The 24,547-nt window shown below is 42.6% G+C and overlaps 2 protein-coding genes across 2 annotated transcripts; one reads left to right on the top strand and one right to left on the bottom strand.

Moving 5' to 3' along the window:
* Nucleotides 1-1,702: 1,702 nt before the first annotated feature.
* Nucleotides 1,703-2,728, bottom strand: LOC121810475. The gene has a single exon (XM_042211239.1). It carries the CDS (start codon nt 2,726-2,728, stop codon nt 1,703-1,705), a length of 1,026 nt encoding a protein of 341 aa, XP_042067173.1.
* Nucleotides 2,729-22,715: 19,987 nt separating this feature from the next.
* LOC121810474 (immunoglobulin A1 protease autotransporter-like) lies at nt 22,716-24,069 on the top strand. Its single transcript, XM_042211238.1, has 2 exons — nt 22,716-22,932; nt 23,222-24,069. The coding sequence occupies exons 1-2, from the start codon at nt 22,716-22,718 to the stop codon at nt 24,067-24,069; spliced, it is 1,065 nt and encodes a 354-aa protein (XP_042067172.1).
* The last annotated feature ends 478 nt before the right edge of the window (nt 24,070-24,547 follow it).

Genomic DNA, 24,547 nt, shown 5'->3' with positions numbered 1-24,547 from the left:
TTGTTTGAAACTATTTTCTAAAGGTCTTCCGCACTACTCTATACATTTTATGCCATTAAGTACTTTGAGACTTTTATTCGCTACTTAACCATTTTGTAGACTAAAATACTTTCTCTTGAAGTTAATTGAGTTTTCATATTAAATGTTGGTCTTTATCGTTTCCCCATAGTCACGGGTTCCCCGTCTTTACTGTCCTTAGTAAGGGCGGTCGTGACAATCGCACATCACCTCGAAGGGGTGACTCCAGTCAGGGGCGCGGATGATCGAAGAGCTGATCAGTCTGTCCTTCAATAGCTGGAAAGCGGCCTTGCAAGCGTCAGAAAACTCGAACTCCACATCATTCTGGAGCAGCCTTGTTAAGGTATGAGCTATCTTTGCAAAATCCTTGATAAATCGCCGGTAAAAACCCGCATGACCCAAGAAAGCCCTGATCTCCTTTTGATTCGTCGGGTATGGGAGCTTCGCTATAACTGCCACTTTGGCTTGATCAACTTCTATCCCTCTGCTTGACACCACGTGGCCTAGGACTATGCCTTATGTGACCATGAAATGGCACTTCTCGAAATTCAAGACCAGGTCCTTCTGCCGGAACCTCTCCAGCACTCTGTTCAGACTATGCAGCCCTTGATCAAATGTGTCCCCATAGACGGTAAAATAGTCCATGAAGATCTCTATGCAATCCTTCAACAAATCGGAGAAAATGCTCATCATGCATCTTTGGAAGGTGCCTGGGGCGTTGCAGAGGCCAAACGACATCCTTCTGTAGGCGTAGGTGCCGAAAGGGCAGGTGAAAGTGGTCTTCTCTCGGTCCTCTGGATTCACCGCGATGTGGAAGTAGCCACTGTACCCATCGAGGAAACTGAAGTATTGCTTCCCAGCCAATTTCTCAAGCATCTGATCAATGAACGACAACGGGAAGTGATCTTTCTTTGTGGCCGCGTTCATCTTCCTGTAATCAATACACATCCTCCACCCAGTGATTGGTCGTGTCGGAATCAGCTCATTCTTCTAGTTCTTTACAACTTGGATTCCGCATTTCTTCGGCACCATGTGTACTGGACTGACCCAGTTGCTATCAGGGATGGAGTAGATAATTCCTATGGATACCAGCTTGAATATCTCTTTGAGCACCTCTTCCTGCATGTTCAGGTTGAGTTTGCATTGCTGGTCATGGTATGGCTTAGCTCCTTCTTCCAGCCTGATATGGTGCATGCATAAATATGGGCTTATTCCCACCAGATCTATAAGTTTCCACCCGATGGCCTTTTGGTTTCACCTCAGCACTTCCAACAATTTATCTTCCTGCCCCTGGGTCAACTGACTGTTGATGATAACGGGCTTTGTTTCGTCTTCCCCCAGATAGGCGTACTTCAAACGTGCTGGAAGGGGTTTTAACTCCTTCGCGGGTTTCAGCACTTCAGTAGGCAGAGGATTTTCTTCCGCTTCTCTTCTCAGTGGCCTGCCTTGTTCAGGCAGCTTCTCAAGGCTAGACGCTTGAGCAATCCCGCTTGACCCAGCTGGTCGCGGTCGCTCGCAGAAATCCATCACCACTTTCGCGATGGCTTGATCATCCATCTCACCGACTTTCATGGCTTCATACTAGTCAGCGATTTCCTTCTCAACTTCCTCGTCCGCGGCGGAGTCTGTGAACTGCCTTTGTTGGAACTCCTCCTGAGTACACGTTCTCACTGTCTGCTGGCCTCTACATTGCTTCGTCAATATTGAATGTGAACTCCTCTCCATTAAAATCCAAACTAATCGTCCCATTACGGACATCGATTATAGTGCTGGTCGTGGACAGGAATGGACTTCCCAACAGGACTCCACTCGACTCCCTTGCTGTTGGCTCTGTCATCTTGATGACGAAGAAGTCTGCTAGATACAGAAAGTTGTTCACCTTCACTATTACATCTTCTAGAATTCCCTCCGGGTGAATGCAAGATCTGTCTGCCAGCTGTATCATGATGTCAGTATCGACCAGATTAGCTTCTTCTAGTTTTTTGTAAATGGAATATGGAAGAACATTGATAGATGCCCCTAAATCGCACATTGCGTGCTCCACTTGAATATCCCCAATCAAAATTGGGAGTGTGAACATCCCTGGGTCGGTCTTCTTTGATGGGAGGTCGCTCCGCTGGTTTACTGCAGAGACATTCTCTTCTGTAATAATTCTCTCTTCTTCATTGACCTTTCCCGCCAGGTAATACTTGATGAATTTGCTGATTGGGGGCATCTTCAATGCCGTCAAGAGTGGCACCCTGACTTCCACGTTTCTAAACAGACTAGCCACATCGATCATGGCGTCTCTCTTTCTGGTAACCATTCTGCGGTATGGGTAAGGCTTAACCTTCTCAGCTTCTTCTCCTTGACTTTCTCCTAAGGTCTCACCGCCCATTTTCATTTTCCCTTTATCTCTTCCTTTCGCTTGATCAGCTCCACTGGACTCTCCTTCGTCTTCGTGGCTTGGTCCAAGCATAGGTACTGGAGACACCGCACGTGGGCTGGGGTTCTGGTATACCTTCCCCGACCTCAGGGAGACTTCGCTTATGTTCTCACGCCCAGGTTGCTGCACCGTGGCAGGGATTTTCCCTTCGTTTCCTCTCAGTTCTCCCAGCGACATGGCAACTTGAGATAACTGCTTTGTAAGCATGTCCAGCGCTGCCATCTGCTCCTTCTGAGCCTCCTGAATCTCTCGCATCGCATCATTAGGATGGTGCGGAACTATCATTTCTCCTTGATATTCATTGGGGTGCCGGTTATATCTTTGATTTGATGGCCCCCCACCGTGGTTTGGCTGAGCGTAATCGGACGGCCCATAGTGCTCTGGCTGATACTGTGGCTGGTTGTGTTGTTGGTTGCCTCTTTGATGCGGCGGGACATAGCTTACCACCTGATTGTTGGGTTACCTTCCGGTGTTGCTTGACTGAGGGCCTTGATGTCTGTAGCCCCAGTTACCTTCCTGCTGTCTGCCGGACCAGTTAGGCTGTCCTCCACTGGACCAGTTACCCTGGTCCACGTGACATCATGTTCCTTCCATTGTGTGGTCTCTCTTGATTTCGAGCGGGCCAATTGGGCTGCCCCTCGGAGGGTTGTATTTGTTGCGTGGACGGTTGAGGCGGTTGGCTTTGGTTCTGATCACTCCACCTAAAATTGGGATGATCTCTCCATGGAGCATCCCTCTGCTTTCCCTGGATCCAGTTGCTGTTTACGTTCCAATGGCCGACGGCATTCACCTGAGTTTGCGGTTCCACTTCAGGTGGGAACTCGCAGTAATAATAGTGGTGTTCCTCAGGCGGTGGTGGCACATAAGGCTTCTCCTTGGGTGCAGGCAGTGGAGGCGCTCTGGACTTTTCTACTGCCTTTAGCAGCTTCTTCTCCATCTGCTCAAATCGAGCCTCCAGCTTCTCGTCACTTCTTGCCTCCGCTGCGTGCACCGCCTCTCGTCTGTATTAGCTTCGGGAGGTTTCGTATAATCGCTTCGCTTCGATTAGCCTCTCCAGAATACTCTTCGCTTGACTGAATGGGGTTTTTGAGAAGTCCCCTTGGGCTGCTAGGTTGAGGTCGTTTTTGCTGTCCACCGTAAGTCCGCCATAGAAGGTTGAGTAGATCTCCCGCTCTCCCATCTTGTGGTTGGGGCACGCTTGAAGAAGTCCCTGAAATCTGTCCCAGTATTGGCCCAGAGGCTCATCATACTCCTGCCTCGCCTCTGTAATCTCTCTTTTGAAAGCACTCATCTTCGACGCTGGGAAGAAGCGGTCTAAGAATATCATGCGAAACTCGGCCCATGTTCTGATTGATCCTTCTGGCAACCTCGACAGCCAGACTCCTGCGTCGCCCTTCAAGACGAAGGGTATAGCCTTGAGCCTATAATCTTCGGATGTGGATCCAGCCGGCACGGGCTGAATATCACAGTATCTGCAAAATTCCTCCAGGAAAGCGTATGGACATTCCTTCGAGAGGCCATAAAAATTTGACAATACAGCTAGCACTCCTGATTTGATCGCGATCGTTCGCATTCCTGGAGTAATTGTGATGGCATGAGTGGGCTCCTTCTCGTCGTGGGCATGTAGGGAGCCAATTCCCAAATCGTTGTCGACGAGGGCCATCTCTGCTTCTGCTTGCTCAAGTGGTGGTGGTTTAGGTGGCGTGGGTTGTTCTCCTTCTTCCTCACTGGTCAGTTGTTCTGCGGCTGCTATTTCTAACGCGGCTCTGTATCGAGTGGTAAAAACACCGGCTTCCTGGACTCGCCAATGAGCGTTTGTATCTCTATATATGAGAGGATGATTCCAGTGTCCTCCGCGGTGGTACCTTCTCATGAACGAAAAGAAAAACAAATTAGAAAAGAAAGAAACAAAACTATTTACACCTATGCACTAAACACATCCATGTAATAAGACCATGCTTCCCCGGTAACGGCGCCATTTTGGTGGGAGCTGACGATCGAGTGCAACGTGCAGATGGATCAAGTTATATGGAAGATAACCGAACCGAGTGGATCACTTAGCAAATGTCGTTGCCACTTGATCAAGGCGTTCTCTTTCGTTCCAATATATTTATAACTCCCAAACGTGCACTACTTTAACAGTAAAGCGGCAAGTACGGGGTCGATCCCACAGAGAAACCGGTGTGTTGAGTGTGTGAATGGTGAATAGGGGTCGGTTGTTGCCACATTTTAAGTTAGGAGTTTTAAACTGGATTACGCTAGGCAGAATATAAACTAACTACTTGATCAAGGGACTCATCATGCTGACAACAAATAACGGACCAAGTAACGACAGGCTGAAATAAAGACTTAAATACCTAAACATGCTACGCAACTACAAATCACTTTGTCATTCAACATAATGAAGATTCAAACACTGGATCGAAGATTTTAACGTTAAACTAAGCTGGAACAGTGGACGAAAATCCCAAAAACAAACAACTTCGATTTTTATACTCAAAACTCAAAACAGTACTGTGAACATGCGGAATACAAAAACAAGAACTATTCTTTAACTACGAAACAATACGGAATTAAACTTAAACAACTAAAACTGGAAAGTAAGAAAGCGAGTAAAGCTGAGAAGCTCTCGGTCGGAAACTTGAGACAGCGCCGAACAGATATTGAATTCTCTGTCGCGCTCCCTTCGGTCGCTCTCCTTCTAACTGACCATCTCTACTAACTAACTAGGCTATTTTGAAACTGGGAAAGAACTTGGAACCAGGCGGAAACTAAACTAAAAAGAAAAGCTAAGCTAGAAGCGGAAGAAAGATCATTTTAATGGCGCTGCATCCTCTATTTATAAGCTCCTCACACAATCCTCCAGCTACGATAACAACTTTGGCAGCGAATATTCGTCCTTGCTGGGATTGAGCACCTCATCGATTGATACGTGCCCTTCTTCTAGAATGTCGCGGTTCCTCAATAACGGAATGAGGATTCGGCTTCGTCCTTGCGTCTTACGCATCAACAGGTGTCCCCTTCTAGAATGCAGTCCTTGATGATCGTCATCCAGCGCATCAGCCTCACGTGTCTTCCTTCTAGAATGCAGTGGTTCCCCTTCTAACTGCTTGATCACCTCCTTGATCATCCCACCCGATTTTGGCCTTTTTCGCCTTCTGGGCCAGCTTGATCAGCTTGGCCTTGTTGCCCTTGGTCAAGCGACATTCCTGCACAATTAACACTTGCTTGCACGATAAACTGATAAGGAGCATACATTTTACCCCTAAACCGATGCATGAAATAGGCCTTATCATTCCATGTCCTATTTTGCTCTATTTCTAATCTGATCGTATGAAGAAGATAAAGTTGTTGGTTGTAGAAAATCACATCTGGAGTTCCTTTTGCTTTATGTCTTTTTGCTGCTTTCCTGGCAGGATTGTTAGTTAGGAAAATTGGTCCCCACTTTACTTTTACACTTTGTTTGCCTATTTTAGGAAAGTCTCCAACATGATCTTGTAGTCGCAGGTTCTCTTAGTTAATTATTTTAGATCTAAACGTTTGTTACATGTTTAGACATCATGCAAGTGTCCGTACGTAGTCCATCTAGTAGGTCAGTTAGACAGAGTCCAGTTCATTTTCGCCTAGTCAAGTAAATTGAAACTTAACCCACTTAGTTTGCGTGGCAGCAGCCAAAATCTTTCCAAAACATCCGAAAACATGCTTAACACCATCTTCCTCGTGGGATCGATCCTTACTTCCCTGTACTAGTTAATAGTATTGTGGGTTAAGGTTTTGGTAGCAACTCTTATAACGCGTCCGACGACACGCGAGTATGTCTAGGTTTTGCTTGACCAGTTTGGTTCGGTAAATCTGCTTGACCTGTTGCATTTCTACTTGTTTACATGAAGAACCCGTAAAGAGTGAGTTTTCAAGTACCCGCCATGTCGGGTGTGGGATACCGACTCATGTATCGGGTCAACTTTTTTTGCTGAAATTGGGTGTGGGTACCCGACTCGCTGGGTGCAGGTGCCCGCGGGTACCCATTTCAACAATTTTACCTCAATCTCATAATCTAAAAGATCTAACGCATTTTTTTACTAAATTTCGAAAGTCAACGAATTGAGACTCATGCTTATGAAATTTCTCCTACTACTACTTGAGATCAAATATGTTAAATTCGCACATACAATCATCACGGAAAATGGTCACAATGCTTATAAAATTATAGTGTTAATAATCTTTTTTTAATATGTTAATACTAATAATCTATTATCTGATCTTTGAATTGAATATCAAAAACTTGTTCAAACTTTCACAAAATTATTTTTAAAAAAATTGTAAAATAAAGAACCAGCTAACGACAATTATCAAGAAGGCCCAAGAACAATGGTTTTACTTTACATGGTCCCGCCTAGCCTACATTCACTGGGCCACTGGCGAAGCCACGATTTAGCCAGGGTCGGGGGCCCTTGGGCCCCTCAGCCTCAAAAAATTATTGGAAAAACTCCGGTATGGAGTATACAACTTCATTATTTTAAATATCTCAAGGACTTCTCTCTGTCATTTTACATTTTCAACACGTCTATAACTATATAAAAGACGAGTTTTGGACGGTTTTGAATAATTATTTTATGCAAGAGAGGTAAATATAATTATATTTGTAACTCTTAGAATTTTATTGATAATATTTAATGCATTATACTAATTATCATATAATAAGCATTATATACCCAATAACAAATTTAGCGTAAATACTATGTGTTAGTTGACATAACATAATTAGCACTGTTTAATTCTAATTAATTATATGAATTATGAATTAAATTAGGTTACGTTGAAATCAATACTGCATTAGAGATGAAAATAATTAGGAGGTGGAAAATGAAAAGATTTAGGAAGAAGAATGTGAAAAGATTATAAAGTATTGCTTAATACTTTTTTTAACTATAAATACTACTTTTACATCGGAATTGTACATCCCAAGTTGATCGTCCAATTTTCTAGAATAAACACTATCCAGGCAATATTCCACTTGCCTGAAAAGTTTAATTCTAATTAACTATATGCATTAATTCTTAGGTTACGTTGAAATCAATACTGCATTAGAGATGAAAATAATTAGGCTGTGGAAAATGAAAAGATTTAGGAAGAAAAATGTGAAAAGATTATAAAGTATTGCTTAATACTTTTTTAACTATAAATACTACTTTTCAATCGGAATTGTACATCCCAAGTTGATCGTCCAATTTTCTAGAATAAACACTATCCAGGCAATATTCCACTTGCCTGAAAAGTTTAATTCTAATTAATTATATGCATTAATTCTTAGGTTACGTTGAAATCAATACTGCATTAGAGATGAAAATAATTAGGTTGTGGAAAATGAAAAGATTTAGGAGGAAGAAGAATGTGAAAAGATTATGAAGTATGATCTGAATACTTTTTTCAACTATAAATACTACTTTCGAATTGGAATTGTACATCCCAAGTTGATCATCCAATTTTCGAATTGTATTTTGATATGCTCTTTTATTTCATACCCTTTGAAACGATTATGATGTCTAAACCTATTTAAATCCAAGTCTTCTTTTAGTTCTTTTTCTCATTGCTCGAGGACTAGCAATTATGTAAGTTTGGGGAGTTGACATACTTGGATTTTACATGGTTTTAGAGGGTGGTTTTGCGTGAAATTGATTTGTCGGACGGATGGAGTAGTTAGAAAATAATTTAAGAGATTTGCATATAACTGTAATTTTTTGTGATTTGTCGGAATATGAATATTATTTGTAGAAAATATTTTTTAAAATATAGAATGAAAAAGATTTAGGAGGTTTATTTAAATTGGAGAGTGAGATTCAAATATTTTTTTTTACTCTTGAAGACCATATGATATTTAGGATTTGATTTGGTGATATTTATATCCATGTAATATTGTAATTTGATTGTGTAATATTTATTTAATAGTAATACTAGTACTACTACTATTTAATCTAGAAAATATTGTGAAACTCGCACTCCAATCTTACTCAAGAGTAATAAATTTTCTTCACATATCTTTTAAATATCAAATCTCCTGAATCTTTTTTATGTTTCTTTTTTAAATATCCTATAAACTAATGTTCATTTTCCAACAAAAAATCACGGTTATATACGCAAATCTTCTAATTTTTTATGTAGTCTATTATTTTGTCCTATTATATATCCTCCAAACTAGTACAAATGAAATATAAAATAATCAGTTATTTGCAAATCTCCTAAATTTTTCTGATACACTCTACTTAGTTCAAAAATAAATTCATACACTAGTTACTCATCCTGAGAATGCATGACTAAATTAGTTACGCTCTTTTACAGAATTTTTTTTAAAATGCCCCATTTATGGACACGATTTTCTAAATACGACTACTTCAAAAAATTTGCCATAGCATCATACCTATTTTTTTTTTAACACGGTGTTCCGAACCCACCGTCGGCGGAAACGGATTAATCCTACTCGACCGGGCTTTTTGATTAAGGCCGAAAGTCTCCATAGCATCACTCTATTTTAGTACAGAGAAAAGGTTTTAAATTTATTGATATGGATTGACACGAAAATTAGTTTCTATCTAGCTGTTTGGGTTTTACATCCAGCCGATATGGAAGTTGTTTTTTTCACTCGACATTAATGATGATTACATTAATATAGTGCAACTTGTGTTGCAATGGAATAGCCATCGCTAATACCCTAACTTCCCCTCTATGGACTTTGGTGACTGTAACATCAACATACCAAGAGTTGGATCCACATATAATGTTTATAAATCTATGTCACTTTCAAGTAAATAAAAAGTTGTTCGATCGAGTTAGTATAGAGTCGATTGCATTTTATTTGTGTGGTTATAATGACTTATGAGGGTGATGCTTTTGACTTACAACCAGATCAAATTCAAACCTTTTTAAGTTAAACAATAAAAACTTACTTTTGAAAAGCATTGACCAAGAGTAAGTTAAAAACTACTAGTATTAATATTTTAACTTGCCTGTAGCCATATATTTATTACTGCCTCCGTTTCACTTTTTGCACTTGTTTTGGCCTTATTAAAATGGGTTATTATCAGGTTGACCTGACAACATCTGCCAAGATAATATGGGATACTACTGGAGGGTGAGATCTATCTACTATGGCTGATGATTGTGAAGACAATCACGTGTCCCCGATCTAAAGAGGATGATATTTGCTCAAATGCTTGAGGCGGCAAGGAAAGACGTGGAGCTTGCCTTCAAAGTGTTTTAAGCACGTTGTACAATAATTAAAGGTCAGATATATTCGTGGCATCGATCTTGCATTTCGAACGTCATGCATGCATGTATTATAATGCATAATATGGTAATTGAAGTCGAATGACACAGCATGACTAAGTTGTCATGATGAGCAAACCAGTTTAGCTCATACTATGTCGCAAGTGATCCACCAGGGCTTCAGAATTTTAGGTGGTCTCAAGTCGACGTGCTTCAATGCGTGAAGAACAAGTCCATATGTGGTCTCCTCCAAGTCTATTTTCATCGAAAATGTTTTGGACACAAACCAATAGATTTCAGTATTAAAGTTCGTCTTATTAATTAATTACTTTAAAGAATTTTAATGAAGTTATTTTATTATTTACAATACTATTATTTATTTTAATTTTATAAATTTATTGACAATTAAAAAATTAAAATTAGACTTGTTCTTTACTATTAAATGAAAAGGGGAAAATAAGGGTTGAACCTTCATTGAATTTATCATGTAACCTTTTGAAGTGAATGACTTTGTGTCCATAATATTTATAAATCGTCTTCCTAGAATTGAAAATTCAACGCCTTAATTAACCCTATCGATGTATGTTTAGCCGATTTCTGAGATGCTGAAATTTTGAACTTGTGATGCTGTTATGCTCTATATAGTTATATATTGTAATTCAAGTCGATCGTAAAAAATATGTTATGTCAAGAAATTACTTTATTAATTTTTTATTTTTCAGAAGTTATTATATTAGTATTATTTTAATATGGATGGCAACAGTATTTTCTAAGGACGTGGAAGTAATTTATTTTACCATTAATCGATCTCACTAAAACTTCAAATTTTTAAACCTCAATCAAGTGATCGTTTACTTTCCACTTTGTAGAACCATTTTTCTATAGGGACCAATTTTTTATTCTATTTTATCATAAGGAGAAATGTCAAAGAAATGACGGCCACTCATGTTTTGTGTATCTCCATGACTCCATCCTAGATTTTAAGGAAAATATCTTCAGTTCATGCCTTTTCTAAATAAAATCTTAATTTGACAAAAAGTTTAATTTATGTCTCTATTGGCATGATAGAGGATGAATCTACATGCTAGACTTTTTAACTGTGTCAATATTTAATGGTAATCAGCAGGTTTTGTGTCCCAATTTTTCACGTTTTTATGTAAAAACTAAAAAGAATTCGAACTATTTGAAAATTCTGAATTTTATATTATACCACATTTGTTGCATACAAATTTATTAAAGAATTTAATTAACATTTTTAGTTCCTGGACATTAATTAATATTATCTGTGGTTCCTATTCTATAAAAATACCATCAATGTCTCTAGACATTAATATGATTATTGGAAGAATTTTTGAATTTTTTTTAGATTAAAATACCTTCCAAGGTACGAAGGTTATTGATATTTTTTTCATGAGAAGATAACTGTTTTTTTTACCTTGACAAGCAATTATTTGACACACACTTTGACTATAGGAGAATACAGTAAATATGAATGAACCAAGTGCAGCTGAAATGACGGTTCTCTCTTATAAAAAGACATAAATAAATAGCTCGTATAGCTTTCGTCCTAGTCTTTGAAGTTCTTTTCAACGACACGAGCAGTCGGCTTCTTCTGCTTTAACTTGTGGCAATCCTTGGAGTATTGGTAGAGGTGTCAAAACCGGTAGCGGATAACGGGTATTTCCAAACCCGACGCGATTCCCAGCGGGTATCGGGCACCCGCTACCCGCAAAAATCGGAGTCAAGGTCAGGATCAGGTATCCAAACTAGGAGTTTATCGGGTATCGGGCATACCCTTTACCCGAGTGGGTATACCCGATTACCCGAGCAATTACCCGATTCAAACTTTAATAAGGTCTAGATTTTACCCTTTATTTATAAAACACAAACTTAAACCACCATATATCTACTCTCGATATGGGACAACCAAGCATGAGAAAGAGCTTGAGCAAAATGTTTAACTCTCCTTTCTTATTTCTACAGCTAACAGTTGTACTCCTCTCTAATTACTTTCAATTTTTAAAAATAAAATGAGTTTAAGTATATGATGAACCCACAAAGTGATAATTCAGATATGTTATAATTTTTATTCTCCTATATGGTACCTGCATATGTGGGTTCGGATACCCGATGCGGGTATTCGGGATACCAACATTGCTCTGCGGGTTGAATATCGAGTACCATAAAACTTGAATTTTTTGGGTTCGGGTACCCGCAAAATTGGGTGTGGATAACCACGGGCACCCGTTTCGACACCCCTAAGTGGTGGCCAGAATTGCCACAGTTGTAGCAATTGTCTTCAACCTTTCTCGTGGACGGCTTCCTCTTGTCATTGTCCTTTGCAGTTAGGCGATAGCTTTTGTTAGAGGGATCGTCTCGCCAACATATTGGTCTTTGCATCAATTGGGTCGTAGTAATAACACACAAGTAAATTAAATAGCTCTAAAATTACAACCTTTCTCCAAGAGTACAGATGTAGTTGTAGTAAAAGAGTGTCAAACCAAAGAGTGACGTAGGTTATTTAATTTGAGATTGATAAAATAAAATAAGATAAAGAGATGATAAAACACAAAAAGATAAACAAAAATACAAAACAGAGAAAATAGGATAAGAAGAAATCATTGCTCCAATATGTCTCGGGCTTATGAATTGGGATACTTCGATGGACTACTATGATCAAGACTATGCTTAAGAGGATTAAGTTTATTTTACGCTCCCTATCCGTTGAACACTTCAAGGGAATTGTATACCTAGGATAAGCTAACACGTCTCCAAAGTTCTACTCACTAACATATCACCACTACTAGGTCGAGTAGAAAGCTTTAGATTAGTTTCTTCAATTGTCAAACACGATAATTAATTCATAAATTAACTCAATGCCCGCACGGATGCGCAGCAGACACCAAACCAAATTTACAATAAAAACTATCGATCCACTTGAGACTATCTCTCTGAACAAGTATCAAATCTCAAGTTCCTTGCATATGAGTAACGACCAAAATCTATGCTAAAGAGGCAATAGAATAATGGCTACAAAATTCTACCTATCTAGACGTCTCAAGATTAGTAGAAAAGAAGAACAATTCATAAACAAGAATCTAACATAAATTAAACCATAAAAGTCATCAAAGTATCCAACAATTCACCCTACAACATATTCGAAGCAACAAAGGAGATCTATCCAAACATACTAAAATGAATTACACCAAAAGAACCGTGAACCATGAACTCCATGGTGTTCTCCAACTCTAGGATGATGGATGATCTCCCGAATGGAGATTTGGATCGTTCCTTCCTCTTCTCTCCTCTTGCTTCTTTCTCCAATCTTCCCCTCCAATTTCGTCTCTCCCTTTTTCTGTTCAATTTCGTCTCCTTTTGTTCCAAAGAAACCACCCAAAAACTGACGAAGAAACTGTCATTTTGCAGTTAGACATGAATCACCCGACCGGGTGCATTATTGGGCATAAAATTCACCCGGCCGGGTGGCCAATTTTAGGACTTGCTGGAATTTTCGTATTCTGAACATCGTACCAGGCCGGGTGGAATTATTAGGCATAAAATACACCCGGCCGGGTGGCTCATTTTGAGAGCTTTCTGGACTCACGACGCAAACTGGGCAGTCTGTCAAATTGGGCAGTTTGCACGACTTTTTACCATCCGAGCTTCATTCCTTGTTTCGTTTCACCATTCATTCCTCTTCCTACACCATAAAACATACTTTTGCAAGCATCAAACTATATAAATCATGTAAAGTTAGGAGAATAAAAATGTACAATTTGATTCGCATCAGTCGTGGCCCTTGACCAATTCTTCGCTCTTGTGCACGTCTGACTCAATGCGCAACTACACGATCAAGTGTTCAAGAGTCATCTCATTTCACTTGTGCTTAAAGTAGATCTTGAACTCCTTTCAACTGGGTGGAAGCTTCTCTATGATTGTGCCAATCGTGAAGCTTTCGGGCAGGGCCATTCCCTCGGCAGCGAGATCGTGGATGATTAGCTGGAACTCTTGCACTTGGTCTGATCGAGAGTCAACCATTTTATAATCTAAGTACTTGGCTATTATAAATTTTTTAATGTCTGCATCATCGTTACGGTACTTCTTGTCTAGATTTTCTCATATTTATTTTAACTTGGGTACAATGGAGTATACATTATATAGACTATCATCTAAAGTACTTAAAATAAATTTTTTAAATAAATAGTCTCCTTTGCGCCAGTTCCAGACCTCATAGTCGACGAAGACTTCAATGTGTGTCTCGTCCTTTCTTGGCGCGGGTGGCTCATCTTCCTTGAGGTAGTTTATGACGCCCAATCTTGTTAGGTAGAACATCTTCTGCTGGCACTTCTTGAAGTATGTTCCTACAAATTTCGATGGCTTCTCGGCGGGTGGCTTCATTCTTGGTGTCATTGGTACCGAGCTTGTTCTATGATTCCTAATTCTGTTGATCCCGTAGGAGTTAATATTGGGGTTGAGCAAGGAGCCCCCCACATTCATACTAACCCCGAGGATCCAACATTCGTGTGATAAGTCGTATTCTAGGCCTCGGTTACTGGTCAGTATGATGTGCATATTTGATTTTATCCGCAAAATAGTTGCTCAAAGTGTGCAGATTGAGCCAGTAGGGAAGCTTCAAAATGTTTCAAGTGAAAATGGCATCGGGGTGTTGTCATCCTGACCAGTATGCATGCCAAAACGGCTCGAGATGGAGAAGAGGGATAGCTGGGAAGATCAACCGCTAGCAAGGGGGCAAAAGGGTCATTTCATATAGAGAGTCTACCCTAAAAATTAAGGGAGGCCTCCCTATAAAAGGAAGCCACTTGGAGAGAGAATTATCATCAATTAGTTAGAGAACTCTTAAGCTTAGTTAGCAATCTCTTCGGTCGATCACTCCTTCAGCATTATCCTTCGGATTTCTTATTCCTCGCCACTGCCATGGTAACTTGAAGATCATCAAGAAGTTCCCGGAGTTCCAGACGTCTTCAATCCAGTCAGCAAAATCGTAGCTAGAAGCTCCATCCCCGGCGTGGCAAAAACACTCTTTATTTCGCTTTCGTAGTTTAAATTTCTTGCTTATTTACGCTGGATCCTTGTTACTTTTGAATTTCGCTGTTTCGAAGTATTTTATTTGAAGATCCGAACGTGTTTTATGCTATGAAATCGTTTTCTGTTCAGTTTACTACATTGTTTTCTTTTCCTTCTGCCTAGTTAGCTTAGATCTAGAGTTTCTGGCTGTTTTAAGTGTTAAATCGGTTGTTGTTGTTTTCGTCGTAATTTTCTCTGAGTTAGTATAATCGGGAACTGTTTGATTGTGAAGTAAATCGTTGCATGCAAAGTCTAGTTTGAGTTTCGATTCATTTTCATGTTGACCGGTATGCGGAGTTACAGTGTTGGTGTTTGATTTCAGATTTGGAATTTTTATTTGTGGATCTGTGTTCGTGAGTTGTTATTGAATCTGGAGTTGTCATTTAATTTTGATCAAGTGTGTTGAAGAAGATGATGTCCATGTCAATAGTTGGGGACCACTTTTACTTTTTAGATGCTTTTTGCCTTTTGTCCTTCACTTTTAGTTTGTACTCTGCAGATCTGTCAGCCTAGTCACCACAACTACCACTACCTTCTGATATTCCGTTTAGCCCAAAGTAGAAACTTAGTACTTTTCGAATATTTTCTGTTTCACCTTTTCCACGTACACCACTACATGTCAACCACCATTCACCTTTCCTAGTCAGTAGGACGCCATCTTATTTTCACGTCTAGGTAGAGACTCAACCCAAGCGTGGTAGCTAGCGGAACCATTCCAAAATATCACCACAATCCTTCCAACTGTCACCATCTCTGTGGAATTCAACCCCTACCTTCACTATACTACCCAGTAGAAGAGAGTTGAGGAATTATTGATACCAGGTTTTAGGCAGAGCAGGGGATTGTTTCATCCTGATCAGTAGGATAGATCCTTGCTTGAACGACACCTACGCAAACCTGCTCTTTCAAATGGCGCCGTTGCCGGGGATGGATGTCGTTATTTGAAGCTATTGTGTGTTATACTTTGGCGTATATATTGTGCATAACGTTTTCCTTTTCTTTTTATTTCAGTTTATGAGAAGCAACTCGGCTCCTGACCAGTGGAGGCCGAAGATACTTTAACGAGGATCTATACTCGTAACCACTCGATCCAGTTTGTCGACGGCTCTGTCTGACCTAGGATCGAGTAGCGACGAGGAGCAATACACCATAGAAGGACCAATACCAGAAGAGATACCACTGTTGGAAGGCAACCCAGGGGAGATGGCTGCCAACGGAGATGATGATCCAGAGATCGGGACGCTGAATGCGCATACTGAAGGAGAGTCGCCACAAGCTATAGTTGTCACCCCAGGGCAAACTGCATGTGATGTGAAGCCCCATGTTATCACCATTCTGCCGACGTACTGCGGGAAGAGCTATGAATGCCCTTACGAATTCCTTCATGAGTTTTGTAAGATTTGTAGGGCGCAGAGACGGCCGGCAGGGGCGACCGAGGATGATTATAGATTGAAGGCTCTGCCATTCGTTCTAAAAGGGGAAGCCAACACTTGGTTCATGCGTCTGCCACCCGACTCCATTGATAGTTGGGCCGATTTCAAGTTAGCATTCTTAGGCGAGTTTTTCCCATCGTCGAAGACAAGTGAGCTGAAGAGAGAGATAACTAATGTGAAGCAAGGGTACGACGAACCTCTGAGCGATTACTGGGCTAAGTACATGAGTCTCTTGGATGCGTGTCCCAACCATCGCATGGCGGATATTGAAGTACACCATGTCTTTTATGAAGGGATGAACAAAGCAACCAAGGATCTAGCGAACTCCTCGTCGGGAGGAAGTTTCACGCAGTTGAGGGTCAGTGAAGCGAAGAGAGTTCTGGGAAAGCTTCTGAGTGCAAAGAACGAATATGACAACTCAAGGGATGGTTACAGCAGGGAAAGGATTGCAAGTGCCTCGTCTACTGACCAGGAGCAGAAGATAGAGCAAAAGATGGATTTGAAAATGGAAGAACTGAAAAAGACGCTCCTGAGCGCGATCGAGAAGAGCAAGCCACCAACTACCCCAGCTGGGAACTAAAAGGGTGCAGAGCAGGGGAACCAAGGGCCGAGCTATGATCAACCCAACGACTTCGTGAATATGGAGCAAGTCAACGCTGCTGGGTATTACAATTCTAGTGGACACTAGATCCAAGGGAGACAACGGGATGCACCATGGAGGGATCATCCGAACTTTCGATGGGGAGATGGGAGCCAGAATCAGTACCAAGGTCAAGGTCAGAACCAATACAACCCCCATCCGAATCAGAATTTCAACCGTGGTCCCGAAAATCCAAATAACCAGTTTAACTGGTCAGGAAGGAACCAACAACCCCACAGTCAACAACCTCAAACCCAACAGCCGCAAAGCCAGAACCCAAACCCTGTTTATATACCACCCCACCAAAGAAATTTCCAGAATTACCCGAGTCAACCTAACCAAGGACCACCACCTCAGCAAAATCAGAACCAGTTCCAAAACCAGAACCAGAACCAATACCATACTAACCAGTACAACCCTCCTGGCCAGTATAACCAATTCCCACCTAACCCGAACCAGCAAGGTTTCCAAAACTTCCAGCCCAACCAAAATTTCCAGAACTACCTACACCAAGGACCAAATCAATCCCAATATCCTAACAGGTCAAGGAGATCTATGGAGGACATGATGGGAGAATTGCTCGCATCGCAGCAAGGGATTAAGGGAGATTTGCAATCCCAGAACGAAGTGGTGCAAGGGATGCAGAGTGCCCAGAATGAGCATAAGGCGAACATGGATATGATGAATAGGCAGTTGGCCCAACTGGCCAGTTCGATGGGTGAGTTGAAAGGAAATTCAGGGAAACTCCCGTCCACAGTCCATGTGCCCGAAAAGGCGAATGTGAGCAAAGTCACACTACGGTCCGGGACTACCTATGAAGGACCCCAGCCAAAGAGGTTCAGTGGAGAGCCAAGTGGAGCAACGTTATTGAGAGATGATGTCTCGGAAGAGGAGCTACGCAGACCTTTACCCCAGATGCAGGACCCATTCTTCTTGGGAGAAACACCATGTGGGAAGGGCGAAACCGAGAACATTCTACCCAGTAAGGAATCCCATCAGGAGGTAGAATCCAGAACGGAGGCTCAGACCCAGAATCTGCCCAAGCAAGACTCCGGGAAGGCTGTTGGAGAACTGGCGGAAGAAACTAAAGGGGAGAAACCATTCCCTTACCGATTCGTAACTAAGAGGAAGAAGGAAAACCCCGTGGATTACCTGTCTATTTTTGGGAAGCTGGATGTTACCATACCATTCCTCCAGGCCGTGAAGATACCTCCACTTGGGAAATTTATTAAAGAGTTCATAGCCGGGAAAGCCAAGGAGGACGGGAAGATCATGGTAGAAGGGATCGATCCCGCAATTGTGCAGGAGAAGCTTCCGCCCAAGAGGGCCGATCCAGGTATGTTCACTTTGCCTATAACTATAGGGGATGTGAAGGTCGAGCATGCAATGTGTGATCTTGGGGCTTCTATTAATGTCATGCCGTTGTCGATTTATAACCGATTGAAGGGAGTTAGATTATCGAGTACTAGGGTATTAATCCAACTGGCTTATAGGTCATGCATAAGTCCTGAGGGTGTTTTAGAGAATGTGTTGGTTAGAGTGCATGATTTTACCTACCCTGCTGACTTTTATGTGATCAAAATGAGTGAGTCCGAAGCTAGGGAATCTAGTGGCATCTTGTTAGGAAGACCATTTTTTAGAACGGCCAAAACAATAGTAGACATGGCCGAGGGGAAAATTTGCATTGATTTCAATGGGGAGAAGTTTACTTTCGATATTAATGATGCCATGAAGAAACCCATTGATTCTGAAAATTTATGCTATGTTGATGTGATTGACCCACAAGTCCAAGATTTTCTTGAGACCGAACTATTGCAGGAGAAACTCCAGACTTTAGATGTTTATGAGCAAGCTGACTTAGAAGCTGCTGCATGGTGTGATCTGATCAGTAGCCAAGGGTTGACTGATGAAGAGATAGAAGGAGCGATCAAGGAATTTTGCCAGAAATCAGAGTTCATTGGAGCCGCAGGGGCTCAGCTACCAGTCGGTACAGAGGAAGAATTAGAGAAAGAATGAGAGGCTGAGAAAAACCCTCTACCCGAAGACACACTTCCACCCCAAGTTGAACTGAAGAAATTGCCATCAAATTTGAAGTATGTCTTCCTCGGGGAAGAGAACTCATATCCAGTGATCATCAGCAGCAACCTTACGAAGGAACAAGAGGCTAGTCTACTGACCATGTTGAGCAAGAACAAGAAGGCAATTGGATGGAGCCTTACAGATTTAGTGGGAATAAGCCCCGACGTCTGCATGCACCACATTAGGGTGGAAGAGGGAGCAAAGGCACAACGAGATGCCCAAAGGAAGGTAAACCCTAACATGCGAGAAGAGATATTGAAGGAAATCTTGAAGTTGTTGTCGCTAGGGATTATCTATTCAGTGCCGGACAGCGAATGGGTCAGCCCGATCCACATGGTCCCAATGAAGTCGGGGATCCAAGTCGTTCAAAATGAGAAGAATGAGCTGATCCCAACGAGGCTAGCCACGGGATGGCGAATGTGCATCGATTACCGTAAGCTGAACAATGCGACCAGGAATGACCATTTTCCCCTGCCTTTCATCGACCAAATGCTGGAGCGACTAGCCGGCAAGAAGTACTTCTGTTTTTTGGATGGATACAGCGAATATTTCCAAATTTATGTGGATCCTGAGGACCAGGACAAGACTACTTTCACTTGCCCGTTCGGAACCTATGCATATCGTCGCATGCCTTTCGGCCTATGCAACGCTCCAGGTACGTTTCAAAGATGTATGATGAGTATATTCTCCGATTTGATTGAGGACTGCATAGAGATATTCATGGATGACTTCACAGTCTACGGAGACTCTTTCGATTCTTGCCTTCATCATTTGGACATAGTACTAGAGCGGTGTCAAGCAAAGAGTTTGGTCTTGAATTTTGAGAAGTGTCATTTTATGGTCACCGAAGGGATAGTTTTAGGACACGTGGTCTCAGAAAGAGGTATCCAAGTGGATCGAGCCAAGGTGGATGTTATATCCAAACTACCATTCCCTACTGATCAGAAGGGGATAAGGAGTTTTCTAGGGCACGCCGGTTTTTATCGAAGGTTTATCAAGGATTTCTCCAAGATCGCCCAACCCCTTACCAGATTACTTCAGCATGACGTGGAGTTCGTTTTTTATGAGCAATGCAAGGCTGCTTTCAATCTTCTCAAGGAAAAGCTGATTTCCGCACCTATCATAAGGGCTCCTGACTGGGACTACCCTTTCGAAGTGATGTGCGACGCCAGCGACTATACAGTGGGAGCCGTACTGGGTCAGAAGATCGATGGGAAGAGGTACGTAATTTTCTATGCATCCAAGACTCTGAATCATGCCCAACAGAATTATGATACCACCGAGAAAGAGATGCTGGCAGTGGTTTATTCTTTCGAGAAATTCCGGCCGTATTTGTTGGGATCCAAATTCATAGTATATACTGACCAAGCATCCATTAAGTATCTGATTGCCAAGAAAGAATCCAAACCACGCCTGATCCGATGGGTACTTTTGTTACAAGAGTTTGATTGGGAAGTGGAAGACAAAAAAGGAGTAGAAAATAAGGTGGCACATCATTTGAGTAGAATAATTCAAGATGGGAATAGCGAAGAAGTGCATGACAAGTTTCCGGAGGAACATTTGTGTGAGGTGAATTTTGCGCCCAGAAAGATTGATTGGGAAGAAGTGTTGAAACTTACTGGTCAGAATGATACAGCCAAAGGAAAAGAGAAGGTAAGGCAGGAGCCATGGTATGCAGACCTGGCCAATTACCTAGTGTCTGGAGAGCTTCCAGAGGTACCGAGTGTTACCAAAGCCCAAAGAATGAAGATCCAAAGTGAAGCAAAATACTACTTTTGGGACGACCCCTATCTATGGAGAGTAGGGTCCGATCAAGTGATAAGGAGGTGCATTCCTGACTGGGAACAGCGGGATGTTCTAACCCACTGCCATTCGTTAGCATGCGGGGGACATTTCGGGGCGAAGAAGACGGCAAGAAAGATTTTGGATAGCGGCTTTTATTGGCCAACCCTCAACAAGGATGCGTACGAGTTCTGCAGAAGTTGTGAGCGTTGCCAACTGACCGGTGGAATCTCTGCCCGGGATGAAATGCCGCAGGTACCCATAATAGTTTGCGAGCTATTTGACATATGGGGAATGGACTTCATGGGTCCGTTTCCTTCATCTTATGGAAATCTGTATATCCTAGTCGCGGTAGATTACGTCTCCAAATGGGTAGAAGCCAAGGCCATAAGCACGTGTGAAGCGAAGGAGGTGGCCAAGTTCTTAAAAAGTCATATCTTCAGCCGGTTCGGTGTGCCGAGGGCGATCATATCCGATCAAAGTACGCACTTTTGTAACCGTACAATTGAATCCTTGATGAAAAAGTACGGTGTGCACCACAGACTTTCGAGCCCCTACCATCCGCAAGCAAATGGTCAAGCGGAGATTTCTAACCGCGAGATAAAGAAGATCTTAGAGAAGACTATAAATCCTTCTAGGAAAGACTGGAGTGTGAGGTTAGAGGATGCTCTATGGGCCTATCGCACAGCCTACAAAACCCCCATAGGCATGTCCCCATACCGAATTGTTTTCGGAAAGATGTGCCATTTACCAGTTGGAATTGAGCACCGAGCATACTGGGCAGTGCAGCAAGTAAATGTGGATGCTACAGCCTGTGAAGAGGAAAGGAAGCTGCAATTGCCGGAGTTGGAGGAACTCAGGTTGGAGTCGTTTGACTCAGCCATGTGGTACAAAAAGCGAACCAAGTTGTGGCACGATAAAAATCTGAGGACCAAGGAGCTCCTTGTTGGCCAGAAAGTACTACTCTTCCAGTCGAGGTTGAAACTCATGCCTGGGAAGCTCAAGTCGAAATGGACAGGGCCGTATACCATCACAGCACTCCATTCCAATGGAGCAGTCGAAATTTCAGGGAGTTTTCCTAACTCTGAACCTTTTATTGTGAATGAGCATAGGTTGAAAATATTTAGGGAGAATAGTGAGGTGGGTGTAGTGGATGAGATTCCACTGCAACCACTTACTACGGTTGCCTACTGATCAGTAGGATAGGAATTTGGAGTTCCACGGGGTCCATTCTTTTGAGAGTACACATATACTGACCACGTAGAATTCCAAATTGCCTAGGGAAAAGATGTAAATATTGTGAATATGTGGCAGTTAATTAATTTAAACCTTTGCATGTCAATATTTAGAAAACACAAAAAAATATTTTCGGGCCTTAATTATTAGTTGGAGTATGCTTTGACCACGAAATTACCTATCTGGTGCTATTTCAATTTTATTTAGGAGCCCATTTTGAATTAGTTTCCTATTTAGGTAAGTATAGGGGAAATTGTGTTAAGGACGGAAATTTGAATTAAAGCTTGTGCAGTTTTTTTGCAGGGTGAGCAGAGAGAAGGGACACGCTGACCAATCAGAGGCCAGCAATTTCAACCGCCTCCCGTCTGAAACGACGCGACCGGCAACCCCTGATAACTGGTTACAACCACCTGCAACTGCTCTCTCACCCAAATTAAACTCACCGTCCCAACCCTTTTCCCTCACAAATCCTCATTTACATTTTCTCTCCCAAAAGTTTCTTTCCCATTTCCACCAGTTCAAACCCTACTTTCCACCACCAAATAGTAAATTTCCGATCATGGGGAAGAAAGCGTTCGCCAAGAAAATCAAACCTCGCCGCCAAGAAACCCCGGAGGAACAACCGCAGCCAAATCCACCACCACCGGCACCGACCGCTCAGCCGCCGCCCATGATTTCCATGGATGCCATGATGGCATTTCTTCGCCAACAAGACCCGACAAGGGACTGGACGACGGCGCTGACCAGTTTCGGCCAAATGGGGGGCGTAGGAACCGCACCCAGTGAAATTCCGTATGCGCCGGTCAGCCATACAGCAGTACATTCAGAGGAGGGAACTCCCTCGGCGACCGCGCCATCAGAAACCTCAGTACCCAATTCGGCGGAACTTGACGCTGTCGCTGCCCATTACGACTCTAACCCTGAGGAGCATGAGGCCAGGACGAGTCAGGAACAAGGAGACAAAGAAGGGAGCGGTGAGACAGAGAAGACACCGATAGCAGAGCCAGTTCCTCAAGGAGTAGCAAGAGAGACCATAGATCTAAATGAGACGGCCAGGAAGCAGGGCCATAGCAAGAGAGACCATAGCAAGAGAGACCATAGATCTAAATGAGACGGATGAAGAATTTCAAGCGATTCTGGAAGGGGTATATCGGCAGGAAGAAGACGCTGCCAGGATGGTTGAGGGACCGGACCTCAAATCCGGGGTAGCAGGAGGAATGGTGGAAGACAAGTCAGAAACTCCCCAGTAAGAAAAAAGGGCAGTTGAGGAGCATACTGCTCAGAAGGAGACGGTAGAGAGTTTAGAGGAATCTGAACAAGTAGTACCACCCGTGATAAAACCAAAGGCAGTTAAGAGGAAGTTAGTGTTGAAGGGAGACCAGAAGGAGGTACAACCGAAGCCGCAAAGGGTATCGCAGCGATGCCTGGGCAAATGGGCAGCAAGCAAGGCCCTGGCGAGCACAGTCGAGAGCCCAGTCGAGATCTCAAGCGAGGAAGAACAGGCCACTCACAAGAAGGCAGAGGGTAAGCCTACACAGGCTACTGATCAAGAGGATACTGGGGTGTCTCCTGTACAGAACGAGCAAGGCGCGGAAACTGAAGGGGTGGCTGAGGGTCCGGACCTCGCACCCGGGTCAGTAAGGACAGAGGAAGCTGATGATGTTGATGCTCAAGCCCCAGGAGTAACCACCCTTACTGCCCAAGAGGAGGAAGCTCAATACCAGCGAGCCAGGAAGAGAAAAGGGAAGGCTCCAATCCAAAAGAAATCGGTCACCAAACGGTCCAGAGTAGCAAACACAGGAATCGTCATCACCGAAGCATCTCAACAAACTCCACCCAGCCGAAAGGAGTTAAGTGATAGTGAGTACGCTGCCAGTGAAGAGCCAGATTCCGATAGCGACATCTCCTTGGAAGGTGAGGAGTATGGGGAACAGTCACTCCCGGATGACCACCGAGAGCTTGTGCATCCCCCAGTTGAGAGGCTCCGATACAGACGATGGACCGTAGACTTCACCAATGAGATTGCTGAGGAAATGAAACTTTTCGAAACCCAGAAGCTGCAAGATTCCTTTGAAAGCTTGGACGATGGCAGCAAGGAAATTAAATGTTGAAAGGTAATGCACTACCCTTCTCTAGATGAGCTAGGTGTTCATGGACAATTCCTTGCTTATATGAATGCTTTGGGTTTTGAATGGTTACTGCCAAACGGGGATCCGAAAATTTGTGTTAGACTAGCAAAGGAGATCTTTACTACCTTTAGGTTCAAGGTGACGACGGATTTGGATGAATTATCTGTTAGTTTTCGTTTGTTTGGAGGAGAGTTTAAGATGAATTTGATTGAGTGGACTTGCCGTTTGGGTATGTGTACCCTGGAAGAGGCGATAAGTTCTGATTGGAGGAACAGGGAGAGAGGTATTCCCCGTAGGCATGTGGACTTTGATCCGCAGGAGGCCTGGGCTGAGCTAACTCACCCCGAGGCTGGAGAGTTCGTTTCAACCATCTCCCGTTCCATTCACTTCAATGATCCAGTTCTGTGATTAGTACAGCTCCATCTGGACGCCAACCTACTGGGCCAATCTAATTCAGCCG

Source organism: Salvia splendens, chromosome 7 (genome assembly GCF_004379255.2).
Source record: "Salvia splendens isolate huo1 chromosome 7, SspV2, whole genome shotgun sequence".
NCBI classification, from domain to species: domain Eukaryota; kingdom Viridiplantae; phylum Streptophyta; class Magnoliopsida; order Lamiales; family Lamiaceae; genus Salvia; species Salvia splendens.
The sequence above is the reverse complement of the archived record's forward strand: the minus strand, read 5'-3'. Positions and strand labels throughout refer to the sequence as shown.

Bases quoted from the DNA above. Each gene is read 5' to 3' on its own strand.
- LOC121810475 (XM_042211239.1), bottom strand. From the start codon at position 2,728: ATGATAGTTCCGCACCATCCTAATGATGCGATGCGAGAGATTCAGGAG.
- LOC121810474 (XM_042211238.1), top strand. From the start codon at position 22,716: ATGGGGGGCGTAGGAACCGCACCCAGTGAAATTCCGTATGCGCCGGTC. The intron at 22,933-23,221 runs GTGAGACAGAGA...AAAAAAGGGCAG, and splicing joins AGGAGACAAAGAAGGGAGCG to TTGAGGAGCATACTGCTCAG.